This window comes from Neoarius graeffei, chromosome 11 (assembly GCF_027579695.1).
Source record: "Neoarius graeffei isolate fNeoGra1 chromosome 11, fNeoGra1.pri, whole genome shotgun sequence".
In the NCBI taxonomy this organism is placed as follows: domain Eukaryota; kingdom Metazoa; phylum Chordata; class Actinopteri; order Siluriformes; family Ariidae; genus Neoarius; species Neoarius graeffei.
Genome location: NC_083579.1, coordinates 54,026,971 through 54,041,758, shown reverse-complemented (window position 1 = coordinate 54,041,758; position 14,788 = coordinate 54,026,971). Strand labels below are relative to the sequence as shown.

The 14,788-nt window shown below is 44.0% G+C and overlaps 1 protein-coding gene across 2 annotated transcripts in view; it reads right to left on the bottom strand.

Moving 5' to 3' along the window:
• The window catches only part of jmjd1ca (jumonji domain containing 1Ca), a 90,550-nt gene that overhangs the window by 14,237 nt on the left and 61,525 nt on the right, over positions 1–14,788 (bottom strand). For both annotated transcript variants that reach the window (XM_060934203.1, XM_060934204.1), the window contains exons 4-12: positions 13,293–13,398; positions 12,199–12,323; positions 11,942–12,079; positions 11,788–11,829; positions 11,460–11,586; positions 9,496–11,243; positions 8,655–8,809; positions 5,951–8,481; positions 4,959–5,160 (exon numbers count right to left, since the gene is read on the bottom strand). In XM_060934203.1, the coding sequence (XP_060790186.1) occupies positions 4,959–5,160; positions 5,951–8,481; positions 8,655–8,809; positions 9,496–11,243; positions 11,460–11,586; positions 11,788–11,829; positions 11,942–12,079; positions 12,199–12,323; positions 13,293–13,398 (5,174 nt within the window). The remainder of the gene's footprint in view (positions 1–4,958; positions 5,161–5,950; positions 8,482–8,654; positions 8,810–9,495; positions 11,244–11,459; positions 11,587–11,787; positions 11,830–11,941; positions 12,080–12,198; positions 12,324–13,292; positions 13,399–14,788) is intronic.

The following is a 14,788-nucleotide window of genomic DNA, read 5'->3' as shown; positions in this document are numbered from 1 at the left end:
TAAAACCAGCCTGGGAGTGCTGATACTTTTGCCACCTTGTGGCAAAGTGATGCTGAATAAGAAAGAGGCTGCCAGCATGTATTCCTGGATAAGGCAATTTTAGATAGGTTCTCAGGAACCACTTATAAGCTTAACTGATGACCTAACGGCACTTTGAACTGGATTTATAATCCTCTTATGTTTCCAATAAAATCAGCTAGAATTCCTAATTGAACAACAACAACAACAACAACAATAATAATAATAATAATAGGGCGGCACAGTGATGCAGTGGTTAGCGCTGTCGCCTCACAGCAAGAACGTCCGGGTTCGAGCCCCGTGGCCGGCAAGGGCCTTTCTGTGCAGAGTTTGCATGTTCTCCCCGTGGGTTTCCTCCGGGTGCTCCGGTTTCCCCCACAGTCCAAAGACATGCAGGTTAGGTTAACTGGTGACTCTAAATTGACCGTAGGTGTGAATGTGAGTGTGAATGGTTGTCTGTGTCTATGTGTCAGCCCTGTGATGACCTGGCGACTTGTCCAGGGTGTACCCCGCCTCTCGCCCGTAGTCAGCTGGGATAGGCTCCAGCTTGCCTGCGACCCTGTAGAAGGATAAAGCGGCTTGAGATAATGAGATGAGATGAGATGAGACAACTTAGCTGAGAGTAGAAATTAAATTTAGAGTGAGTTTTAACCATACTCCAGCAGTTTTGTACATGTAGTTTTTTATACTTTACACAATTAGATCAATATCATCCTCAAATTTAACCCTGCATATGTAATAAAAATACATCTAGGTACAATGATTAATTGCTTTGTATATTCTGTAATCTAAAAAACTACAAAAAAACCCCATCAAAACCCTTTTACTCTCATTAAAATACCATATATGAATTTACATGTAATGTAGAATAGTAGATAATAACAATAGGATATACACTCAGCATCCACTTTAATAGGAACACATGTCCATCTGCACGTTTATGACGTTATCTAATCAGCCAATCATGTGTTAGTAGCATGCTGTATAAATTCATACAGATACAGCTCACAAGCGTCACAACACACAACAATCCCCAGAGTTTACACAGAATGGTACAAAAAACAGAGTGAGTGACAGTTTGTTAATGAGAGGTCAGAAGCTCATTGCGGGGGGGAGAAAAAAAAATCACCTATTCTCAGATAGCCACCCTTCCATGGAATCTTCTTCCCAGCTTTTACCTGGTCAGTACTGACAAGAAACCTTGGCAGTTATCCAGGGTTCAGAGAACCCCAGTTACATACATATCTAGTGTTTTATTTCATCCCTTCTAACTGCCAAAGGTGGTGAGAATCACCTGGATAATGTACAGTTTGTCACAATGTCATGAGGAGAATCCCCTGGAGAGGCACAACTTTTAAGTAACGCCCCTGAGCAGGAGACACTCCTTGCAGACTGGCAGATCCCGTTAGGGGCTGGGCTTTCGGGTTACATACCGTATAGACCAAGGTGATAATCACCTTCCCCTCAGTGGGCTTGTCTCTTATTAGACAAGCGAGCCCCTTATCTCTTTCCTCTATGACAGATGAACAGTTGATCTGAGGATCGGTCTATGAGACACCACAGAGCACACACTGGACAAAGCAGTGAACAATCTACAGGTTCACCTTCATGGAAACACTGCTGATCAATGTTTGCAGATTGGTGTGCTTGTTCTAATGCTAGCAGTAGAATGGCTAACTTACTCCTGGTGCATGCCATACATAATGCAATATTCTAAGCCCTCACTATATCATCTGTGTGTCCAGTGGCAGCTGGTGGAAATTTTTTTTGGGGGGTGGAGGTGGGGGTGCGGCACAGTGAATAATATACTGACTACTTTCACATACCCATAATGCTTTGCGCCGGGGTGTGTGTGTGTGTAACCAGGCGCTATATTTGTTTACTAAGTCAGATAATCTCAGTCATTTCTTCGAATTCACATGGGGAAAAAAAGACTTCTCCTGATTTAAAGTTTTATTGAATACTTAAAGAGGCTAAGCGTCAAAAAGCGCGGTTAGACAAAATTCGCCGTCAAAATTTTACACCGACAGACAACACGTGACTGTGTTCTGCACACTTCAGCGGTGGAGTAAAGTCTGACGACCCAAGTTACGAAGCCTACAACCCCTCCGTGTTTGTGTTTAGTCATAAAAAGTGCAAAAACTGAAAAACAAGGACAAGTCAAAGAACTGAAAAGGACAACTTTATTGAAGGATCAACTCCCAAAACAAAGCGCAGACGATGTAGTGTAAGTAAGCTTCCATGTACTTCCCCTTTTAGTGTTTCTGTAGGTAGATCGAATGTAGTATTTGACCCTGTCGTCCAAACAGCTTCCTCTAACGGCCCAAAGATTGTCGTAATCTGGTGGCATATGAGCTCGAGGAAAATCAGAGTCAAGGGAATCAAAATAAACTTAAAAAAGAAATTTGACAGTTCTGCTGTGTTTACAGCACTTACTTGACTGAGTGAATTCCTTGCTTGTGTTCCCACGCACGAAGCGTTTTGTATTTTCTTACGGCTTTCTCGTCGCAGCCAGCAAAAACGATTTCACTGTGGATTCTTCTATGATCCGTGTCGATCTTTCAAAACTCTTCTGCCAATCTTTTAACTTCTGCAGGTAAGTAACTGTTGGAACTCCTGTGTTGACAGACGAAGAAGGCGGCTGACTGTCACCCAAAGTAGAGATGTTCAAAGTGTTCGATACGATATTTACAAGTGCTTTTTTACCGATTGATTTCTTGAAGTCCACAGAAAAGGTTTTGCAGATTTCCTTAAGCTTTGGTTTAGTTAGTTTTGACACTTCTTTGAAGGTTTTAGGGAGATTTAAGTTCAAAATATTACTATCAGTGTGCGACACTGTGTTGTTTTAGTTTGTTTATATTTTGGTTACCCCCCAAAGCGCAAAGCATTATGGGTAATGTGAAAGTAGTCAATACCACTAGGCATGTAGTGATATATTGTGCAACGATAAATCGTGATACAAATCATCGAACCACTATATTTTATCGAAAATAGTACAAAAACAACATATCAAATGTTGAAACTGAATTTTTTTATTTTTTGAAAAATATATGCTCATTTTGAATTTAATGCCAGCAACATGTTTCAAAAAAAGTTGGAACAGGGCAACAAAAGACTGGAAAAGTTGTGTAATGTTAAAAAAAAAAAACTAATTTGGTTAATTGGCAACAGGTCAGTAACATGATTGGGTATAAAAAGAGCATCCCAGAGAGGCTGAGTCTATCATGAGTAAAGATGGGAAGTCTGTAAAAGATCATGTTCAATTTAATGAAAAAGAGAGAGGAATGTCAACTGTAAACAATACAATTCCATGTTAGTCCTGTTAGTCATGTCAGTACGGGAAGGAGAAACTGTCTGGCTTGACTCCTGTATTTTACAACTCCTCCCAGACTGAGATCGGCTGTTCACGCTGACTGTCAAGCAAGTCACAGTCAGCCAAAGGTGAAAATGAACACACCGTATAATCCATTTTGTTCACGTTTATTACACCTGCGACTGAGTCCGTAAGCCGCCTACTGGTGACGTATTACGGAAACATCACCAAAATGGGCTAGAATATATAAGCCCATTGGAGCTCAAAACTAGGGGGCCTCTCATGCTGTGTAGTCACGTGACATGGCTCCCGTTGACTGGCTGCAGCAGGGAGTATCTCTGCCTACAGCACTGGGCTGGTTACAGTTAGCCCACAGCCTCACTTCATATGACTGGTTTTTTTTTACAACTGCTAGTGGTGCTGTTACACTCATCTCATTATCTGTAGCCGCTTTATCCTGTTCTACAGGGTCGCAGGCAAGCTGGAGCCTATCCCAGCTGACTACGGGCGAAAGGCGGGGTACACCCTGGACAAGTCGCCAGGTCATCACAGGGCTGACACATAGACACAGACAACCATTCACACTCACATTCACACCTACGGTCAATTTAGAGTCACCAGTTAACCTAACCTGCATGTCTTTGGACGGTGGGGGAAACCGGAGCACCCAGAGGAAACCCACGCGGACACGGGGAGAACATGCAAACTCTGCACAGAAAGGCCCTCGCCGGCCACGGGGCTCGAACCCAGACCTTCTTGCTGTGAGGCGACAGCGCTAACCACTACACCACCGTGCTGCCCCAGCTGTTACACTCAATTTAAAAAAAAAAACACAAATTATCCTCCTTTAAATGTTTTTTAACCACAGATAAGATGATGTGGATACCCAAAATAAGAAACCTTATTTTAATTTTTATTTTATGTTTGAAAGACAGGGGGCGTAACCCTGCTAGCCCATTGATACGAGTCTCCCCTGTGTGTGTCAATGTTCAGTATTTAAGCAATGCCCACTGAGCATAGAGGTTTACCTAGTGAGACCGCCAGTGATGCAATCTTTCATCATGGCTTGTTTAATCACTCACTTCACTAAAACCACCATGTTTTATGGTGGAGGAAAGCCACTCAAACATGCTATAAGTATGTAGCCACAGATCCGTTAATCAGCTTGACATCAGGGAATGTGGAAATCTTTGAGGGGGTAATTGGCAGAGGAAGAACTGATGAGCAGGGAGAAAGAGGAATAAAAACAGATGAAAAATTACTCCTACCCCAGTGTTGCTGTGTTAGCAATCTGCCTAACTTGGCAAGGTCAGTAATTTACAACACGCCATAGAAACAGCAAGGCAATCAGTGTGACCAGAAGGGTATATGAATATTAGAAGGAGAGAGCACAGAGTGACTGACTCCGGCAGAACAATGAGAGGTGAGTGCTGCCATCGACCAACAGCATTGAGCAGCAGTAGCTAACTCACCCAAAAGCATGATGAGTGAAGTACTAGGCTAGCAATACTAACAGGTGAAACCAACTCAGTGCCAGCAGGTGCCAGTTGCTAGTGTTCTCCAGAAAGAGTGCTAGAAAGTAAGGGAGTCCTCATAATCAGCCACCCCATTCCTATTGGAGGCTTACCTGCGGAAGTAATAGAAGCGACAGAAGACCGGTGAAATGACAGGCTCCTGGGCCTTCCGTGAGCGGTCCAATCGGCACTCCCGGCATTTCTGCACATTAGCTCCAATCTCTGCACATGAGTCATCCTGCAAGAAGGCCTCACCGCTCTGCTTCAGCTTCCTTACCTTCCTCCAATCCTTTAGCACTGAACGAGGAATGCCGTCTGAAGAAAGAGAATCGCCAACAGTCTCGGTCGCCTTGTCCATATTCATTCAAGCAGCCGCAGAACACAAATACTGGAATTACTATTGCCATCTGTCTCTCTCACTTTGGTGAAGGACTACCTTTTTTTAATCTTTCGCAGGTTACACCACTAAGCAACAAGCAGCATTAGCACTTCTAAATACATTAAAGAAAAGCTGCTGATTGCTGAGAAATGATGAGGTCTTTAAAAAATGTTTTCTCACAGTTGTGATCTGTCTGCTCCTTTTATTGAATATAGGTCTCAGCATAACAGTGTCCTTTAATTGCTACATCCCAAAGTCAGTGGCTGAAAATCTTCCAAAAACTGATTAAATCAATTTAAATACTGCTTAAGTCAATTTGTGCAGCAGTATATCAAATATCTGTAATGTGGGCACAACTTGTCAAATTTACAAGCAATAAAAATAGCCTTGTTAATGAGAGTCACTTCAGCCATGGCCTAATGGTTAGAGACGCAGCTTTGGGACCAAAAGGTCACTGGTTTGAGTCCCTGGACCAACAGGAATGGCTGAAGTGCCCTTGAGGAAGGCACCTAACTCTTAACTGCTCCCAGGCTGCTCTGGGTATGTTGTATGTCGCTCTGGATAAGAGCGTCTGCTAAATGTTATTAATGTAATGTAATGAAAATGTAAAAACTGGTCTATCAAGCCAGCTTAATAATTATTAAAGTGATGGTCTAACTCTCACACAACTGCGTTTCTAAAACATGTCACTCTCAATAAACAAACAAAAAAACAAAATAAACTTACTGCTAGGCAGCCTGTACTGAGATTTCTCTTTGGTAGTCTGGATTGTGCCGTTAAGTTTTCCCTCATCCTCTTCTCCCACTTCATCTTCTCTCTCATTCTCACCCCTCTGCTTTTTCTGGTCATTCTGCTTCTTTTTGAATGCAGGTTTGGGCCGATGTATCCTCCCCAGGCCAGATTTGTGACACTCACTTTCATTGCCTGAGTCCCCACCACTCTCACTTTCAAAGCTGGACTGAAAGGGCCGTTTCTCCCCACGATTATCCTTCTCTATCTTTATGTCGGCTGGGTTTGGCTTCCTTATATTAATGTACAGTTTCTTATTCTGAAAGCTAGGCTTCTTACCCTGCAAGTAGCCATTTCTATCCATAGTGGGCTTTACATCTTCTAAAGTAACTGTATTATTCCCGGTGAGAGGTGTTTTTTTATCCTCTGTGTTGGATTTAACATTGCTTCCATTGGGCTTCCGGTCTTCAACTAGGCATTTCCTGTCCGGAGTTTTACATTTCCTATTATTGAGATAAAGTTCTTTGCCCTCCTGTGGAGGCCATTTATCCTCCAGTCCATTCACCTCCTGTTTGACTGGCAGAGAGACAGTGGTTGTGGTGGTTAGTGTAGTACTGCCCCCTGCTGTCTCTGAGGTGACACTACCTCTGTCCTGCTCAGAGTGACGCGTAAGCCAAGCTTTTTTCAGTTTGTGGTAATTGTTCTGACCAGACTGGGCAGGTTGGCTAGTATGGGCTGAAGGAGACAGTGGCTGAACTTTTGCCACTGAGCCTGGTTTGTTGGCTACAACTCCAGTGACCTCAGGGGCTAACTTGGGATATTTGGATGGGCTAGGATTGAATATCGACTCTTTATCTTGGTCTGGAGCATTTGCAGTACATTTGGTATGCATGCTATGTGTAGTGCAAGTGTATTTACTCTTGGTAGCATTCAAAGTGTCCGTAGTGTACAGGGGCTGGACTGCATGCATATTTTGTCTCGGTTCTAAAGCAGCTAGTCCAGCTCTGCGTTTCTTTACATGGGCAATGTCTCTAGGGGGGCAACAGGAGACATTGACCTTTGGATGAACTACCCTACTAACTTCCTCCTTCTCTTTTTCACATTGCTCAGATACCAAATCTATTCTTGAGTGTGGTGTATCTATATTTACAGAATATTTCACCCCACGATTTGAAAAGTGAGTATTCATATTTTTAGTCATGTTCAAAGGTGTGTTGATGTCCTGTTTTAAAGTGACCATGTTAACAGGGTGTACAGTGTCCACAGGGGTCCACAGGATGCCCCTCTTACACTGACCATTGCCATCCTTCAAATGTGTGTTTGGCAAACTTTCAAATGCTTGCACATGGTCACACTGAACTTGGGAAAGTGACCTTTCAGTGATGGTGTGGTTCACAGGCATGTGCATGTAGCCAGAAGAACGAACAATAACAGAAGCAGTGGCAGTCTGTTTGTTTACCAATCCCCCATTGGTTGTGTGACCTCCTCCCACTCTTTCTCGGTTGTGCAAAACTCCACCCTTCTGCAAATCATAACCTTTGTTTGTGATAAATACTGGCTCAGGAGGTGCCTTCTTTCCAGCAACCGCTCCGTGTCTGAGCTCGGGCATCAATGTAGGCGGCCTTTGTTGATTCTGACCCTTTCCAGATAAGCTCATTGGCTGGATGGGTGTCAGGGTAGGTGGCGACAATCTACCTTGCCCTACCTCTTTTGATGCCATAATGGGTACGGCTGGGGGGTGGAAGATGGGTGCCCTGTGCAGTGAGGGTACAACACGAGAAGAAGAAGGAGAGGAAGAAGAAGAAGAGACAGAGATGAGAGAAACGGAGGAGCCTTTTCTCTCCATGCTACTGGATTCCACCTGGTCCAGCGAGATAGCTTTTGAGATCAACTGCTCTGTTATCTTGCCCAGGAGACCTTCTTCTTTCTCAGGGTTGCGCTTGACAAGAGGTGGAGGCCTAGTCTTGACTGTGCTCTGTGTACTAGGTGAAGAGAGGACAGAGGCAGCAGTGTTTGGGGAACTCAGTCTCTCATACAGCTCTTTGCTGGGTAGAGCTTTACGTGCAGAACCCTTGTTCTCCACACTGCTAGATGCTGGGGTGTAGTAGCTACTCTGGGTGAGTGTTGGTGAAGGCTGGGCTGATTGCAACCTAGGAGGCACACTATGTTTGAACATGTGCATCTCTCTCTCACGCTGTCGCTCTTTCTCTTTGTCTTTGAAATTTAGTGAAGGAGTGGAGCTTTTAGGAAAGGGTTCTCTGTCTGAGCTGAGTTTGGCTGTGAATGGTGCTACTTCAATGCTCTCTTGCAGAATGCGCCGGCTCTCCTCCTGATAACAGCTGGTGCGGTCACCTGTGAGGTCATACACCAACTGAGGCTGTTTGGAGCGAGCAGAAGGTGACTCTGTGACTGTGGAGTGGGATGTGTGTCCATTCTTTCCCACTACTGCCCTCACATGTTCCTGTTCTGCCTTCAGCGGTATGTGGATGGAGCTTTGTGTCTCTGTGAACACCCTCCTCTCTGGTTCCCTAAAAATAAGAAAAGTTGGAAGAAATGTGTGAGAACAGAAGCACTTAAGACTGTTGTGTTTTAGTTCATATATAATTCTAGCTGAACTGGAAAGTCATATCTGTTGTTAGAGACCTGATTCGTAGTGTTATTAATATAATGTGTGTAGTAGAATGTAGGCGGGTGTACTCACTCTGTGCTTTTCGAGGTAGGAGTGCTGGGCTGGGCACTCCTGGATGATCTCTGGGGTTCAGCACTTGAAGGCTGTACGGGGAGTGGGGGTCGCAAACCCTGACTTTCTGCATTGGCTACAGGAGAGGTCTGAGGGACCCAGGGGCTTGGTGAGTTCTGCAAAAACACACACACACACACACACACACACACACACACACACACAATCATATGAATACATTTATAATACTCCAGCGACATAGCCTTGTTAGCCTACTGCTAGAAAGTCTGGCAGGTCAACATAAATCAGGTCTTACATATGCCAGTCCCTACAGACACGCATGGATTCAAAACACAAACACTTTTTTGTGAGTTCTATAGATGAAACATAACATGGGTCACAAATATCTCATAAGTATCAGAATCAATCAATCATAGAGGAATAACTAGTTTAATTGCAGGGCTTTCATTTTCATTTTTTCATGTCTTGTAGCTGCCTTGTGTTATCTGCCCCCAGAAAACATAATTCCAACAAGCTAAAGTAACATCCTAACCACAGTACCGAAACAGTATTTGGAAGTGAAAATAAAAATGACATCCAACCAAGTGGATAAGTCCTATTAGTATCATTATAAGCAGTGATAGACATAACATACACTATAGCCTGGCAATCAATAGGAAATATGATACATTTATGACAGAACATGCTACCAAGCTTATGAATCAATGCTTAACCTGTTCAATCTCTTTATAGTCACCTCACCTCATTCATGAAAATCTATCCTACTCTTTCATCCCAATATATCATACTATTTTGACATACTCTTTAGCACAGTAGTAAATGGTCTTGAATGAACCCTTACCCTCCTCAGGCTAGCCTCAGACATGCCTGCAGTCTCTGGGGGCGTCCACTTGGACGCTGGTATTCCCAGACCATAGCCATGCACCCCATTGGGAAAAGGGGGCCAGAGGACTGGGTACAGGCCCATTGTTGCCAGGGAAGCAGTTCCCGGACCTTGGCCCAGAAGAGATGGGGTCGCCTGCAGGGCCAGTGGGTGGTGGGGGAGACCCAGAGGCCCCAGCCGAGCATGTCCAGCCAAGAGTGCTGAGGATGGGGATAAACCGGGCAGGAGAGATGGAAGTAGGTGAGGGTGGGGGATGGAGGGGTGAGGAGAGCACAAAGGAGACTGGGAAGGGAGAGGAAGAGGTGAGAGGTGTGCAGTGGGACTCATGATCTTGGTGTGGGAGGTGGTGGAGGTAAGGCTGGGAGAGCTGGAGGAGGGAGATGAGCTCTTCAGATGGTGTTTCAAATGGAGGTTGGGTGGGGTGTGTGGGGATTGGACATAGGTAGAGAGGCTCTCCAGTTCTCTTCTCACAAGTGCTGGGTCTCGATAGACTGTGAAAGGCTCATTTCTGTCAATGATCAATGGACTCTTAGTTGGTTTGTCTGCAGCAGGCATGTGATTAAGGTTATGGGCAATATTCTGAGGGGGGGTCCTTGATTGAGCCTGTGTGTCTTTTGTGTTCGGAGAGGGGGCATTATGTTGAGGAAGGGTCAGGGTAGGGGTCACTTTGGAACCATTTGTGCTTTTAAAGCCAAAGAGGACTTTATCTGTACTGACTTTTGCGAGCAAACTGCCCTCTTCAATTTTGGCAGCTTGCGGAGAGGCATTGCACATCAGCCTGGTAACCTCCGTAACCTCTGGTGGCTTGGAAATCACCTCAAGAGAGGAGCAATGACTTAAGTGTACAGTGGTCTTGTGGGTAATTTCTGAGACAGCATCATGTCTAGGACTAGTAGTTCCAGGAGACTGACTTGACTTAACTACTTTAACAGCATCCACTTTTGTGTTGCAAAGCATGGTGGGAGAGTGAGTCACAACTACTCTGGGCTCTTCTTCCACTGCTTCTGCTAAGTCACAACTGGGTGTAATGACCTCTGGGCATGTCAAATTGGATGTCCTGACCTCTGGGTCACCTGGTGGAATCTCCTGTTCACCCTCAACCCCCTCACACTCCGGCGGCGACGTATGTAATAACACACATGCAGTTTCCAAGGAAACCAGCTGCTCACTCTCTTGAGATGCCAGTAGGGCAGAAACAGCTTCACAGTCCTCTTGCGATGCACCTTCACTCTGGTCCTCGATCTCCATCACTCCATCTCCCCGGTCTGTCTCTGCTTTATCACAGCCCAGTCCCATTGGGCACTGTAGTGAATTGACTGTTTGGTACACTCCATTGCAGGGTGCGTTGGTTAAATGACCCTGCAAGGGCATGACTTTCCCTACTCTCTGGCATTCAATCTCTGCTAATTGGCTAGAAGAAAGTTCTATGCTTTTGGGGGATGAGGGAGCCTTCAGATCATGTCCTAAATGTGCTGCAGGATTGTTGGCTGTCTGGCAGTCAACTGGCTTCTTGGTAGATTTTCTCTGTAGGCTTTTTGAGTCCAACATGCTGTCCTCTGAATCACTGCAGTCTGACTGGTCAGAGCCACTGTTACCCTTTGGCCTCTTCAACCCAGCACTCCTGCTGTCTTTTTCGTCCTGTTCTTCCTTGTCCCCTGCTTTCCTCCTCTTTCTCTCACTATGGTTGATCCTACTCTTTGAGGAATCTAGAAATAAGTGAAAGTAATAAGGTAATAAAACTAGAAATAATAGGTGTGCAGAGGACTCTACAGGAAGGAGTCTATTTCAGGCACCAGACACTGATCGCTGAATGAGAATGCCCTCTCCCTAAAGAGCTAATGTAATAAATCTAAATGCAGCTAAATGGAATTCAAACAGTGAGGGAACTGTTAATATCAGCGTAATCTATTGCTGCACCTCACCTGCTCTCGCTTCACCAGCTATGCACTCCTCCCTCGTCCCGTCTGCATCATCCTCTGTTGGGCTGCAGTTGGAGATCTCGCTGCACAGCTCTCGCTGTTTCCTCTGCACCGGCCCTGAGCTACACACCTGCAGGAGAGAGCAGGAGGGAGGAGGAGGAGAGATAAGTGTGTGCATGAGTGTGGGTGTGTGTTTATAGTACAGTCAATAAATCATAAGGGGTGTGTGTGTGAGTTATAAAGTATCAAATTACTCACTCTGTGTGTGTGTGTGTGTGTGTGTGTGTGTGTGTGTGTGTGTGTGTGCGCGTGTGTGAGAGAGACACAATACCTGGTCTGTTTCTGTAGTGTTTTTTGACCCGTTTTCTGCATTCTGGAGGACGATTTAAAAAAGCATTAAGAAAACACAAATGAACACTACAAATACTCACCTACTCAAACACATACACTAAAAAAAAATCAACAGAAGAGAGTATTTTAGTCACCAGGGTGATCCTGTTGATCTTGTTAGTGTGAGGTTTACAATTTGTTGCTGCATTTTCTTCCACTAATAACAACTGGCTAATGTCATCCAGAACCAGCACATGCATGAGTACTGGGTCCACATTCAGAGGCTCTGCTACCTACAGGGACAGGAGCATATAAAAACATGCGTACGACACCTAGCACAGCACATTTCACTTCACCATACATAATCTGCAATCACTTGATCAAGCACAGGAAACAACATGCATGTTCTCACCTGGTCGCTCAGGACGGTCATGGTTCTGCTGCTATGATCATGATGGCTGACGATACCATGGACCCACTGAGGCTTGGAATCAGGTCTGAACACCTTCACTCTGAGGCCCTTTACACTTCTCTTTCCTGTATAACACATATAGCAATTGTCAAACTCAAAAAATCTGGACAAAATCTCATTCTACAAGAGCCATCACTCTGAGCACTTTTGTACCAGACTGTAACAAGCATATTGAATTTGATTACTTTGCTTGCCAGTGTACCAAGAGCACTGAAAAGGGGTACATGTGCAGTGTTAGATTTGTATAGATTTGTTAATGGTCCATGGTCAGCATCACAGAACCATCATGAGTCTTCACGTAAGTCAGACAACCACCTTAAAAAAACAAAACAAAAAACCCAAAACCCAAGGGCTACATCTGAAATAACATGCTGTCATACTAATTTATATATTAAAATAGTCTGATATGATTTAGCACATTATAAATTGGCATGCTATATTGAGTGATATCCAACTAACAAAACTCGGCCCAGCAATCGTTAATAGTAATGTCTCGTACCCTTCCCATTGAGTAGAACAGAAAACCCGGGGGAAGTTGCTGTGTTTGGTTGGCTACATCAATATTGAACCAAATGCTGGATAAAAAGCAAATCGAGGCAAATCAAAGCAAGCAAGCGTCTCCATTGTTACTATTTTGGTTATTGCTTACTGGAATTGATCACCGTTCAACCTTCAGGAAACTGCTCCTATTTTCACAGGTACCATTATGTGATGGGAAATTAAAACATCCAGCAATAAGATTAGTAACTATAATGTGTCATATTGCATAGTCCTGTGGAAAAGTGCCATTTGGCAAAACGATATACACCATCTAACAATATGCTGCAGAACAGAACTCAGATTGTAGTGCTGTGTCCTGCATGAAATCCAATAAAAATGATTGATTAGCATGAAATACAGTTTGACCCGTTAAATCCCCATATCGATACATGCAGACTGAGCAAAAAAATATGCACTGATGGTCAGCTTTGTAATGTGCAAACAATATGACTCAACATTAATAGGAAAACTCAACAGAAAGCGGAATAGATCACCTAGCTGAAGAATCTGCTGGACCTGACGATGTCTGAGCCAAGCCTGGAGCTGCTCGTGGCTTGAAAGATCTTCTCTCAGCAGTGAACTCCCGCCGTCCACTTTTTCCTGCACGCACATACATGCAAAAATTAGCCTAAGTGTGTGATTCTTATTGGCCAGTAACAAATTAGGAGCGATGGACAAACACACAAAAGACTATGAATAGCTGCAAATAGTGGAAGAGAAAGAGAAACAGAGACAGGTAGAAAGAAGAAAGAAGTGAGATATACATACTATACAGTATGTACATATTCATATGGACAGACACCCACAGAAGAAACAGACAGAGATTCATTACAGAAGGGTGTTAGACATACAAGCAAAGGCAGACACGCATGGTATTACTCATCCAGACAGAGACACACCCCCTCTCTGTGTGCGTGCATGTGTACACACACACACACACACACACACACACACACAGATTTAAAGATGAGAGCTACAAGTTATGTAAGAGAAGCTGGAATATAGACAGATTTTGTGAACTCTTGCAACTACTGTAACCGGGGTTGTTTATTTAAAACAGAATCTCTCTCTCTCACACACACACACACACACACACACACACACACACACACACACAAAGAGAGCATACATACACGATTAATATCCAGCTTATCTCACACACATTATGCCTTTTTTCACACTCACCCACACCAAAGACAGCATATCTCACATCACCCTGAACATATTAAATGACTTCCCCTTACAATACATCAGTAATCTCTCTCTCTCTCTCTGCATATTTCTCAGTTTCTCACCCTCGCTCTTGTCATCAAGCAACACGCGCACACACACACACACACACACACACACACACACACACACACACACACACACACACACACACACAGGATTAAGGTTGATCCCTCTCACTTGGAAAGGTCATGTCTAAGCTACGTCTTACCACTATTAGCTGTGCAGAGAGTGTAAAAAGTGTGTGACAGCAAAGAGATGCATGGCTGCCTCTGTCTGAGTAATCAAATGCTGGCTATCAGCCTTCTTCCATTCTCATTCTCTTCTGTACTTTTGGCTTTTAGTTTTCATTCCTATAACTCTGAAAAGTCAGTGTGATTTCACAGCTTTTCAGATTCCTACTTGACTGACCTCGACTTCAACCTGCACACACACACACACACAGTCTGTCTCTCTCCCTCTCTCTCTGCACGTACATGTAGGAGTGTGTGTATGTAGTGTGCCAGGTGTACATAGAAAGATTCCTTCCATTACAGACACATGACCGAACACATTAACTTGTCAAAGATTAAAACACTGCCTCATACACATGTAAAACACACTGTTTAACACAGAATGGTTCAGTAGGTCGAACACATTTTCATCTGTCTTTAATAAAAGACAGCCCATAGTTTGGACCAGTGATGGCAATGTGGGTTTTAGCATTATTTTTATTATCAGCAGCAATAATAATCACACTGAGAAGAGTAATATAAGCAGA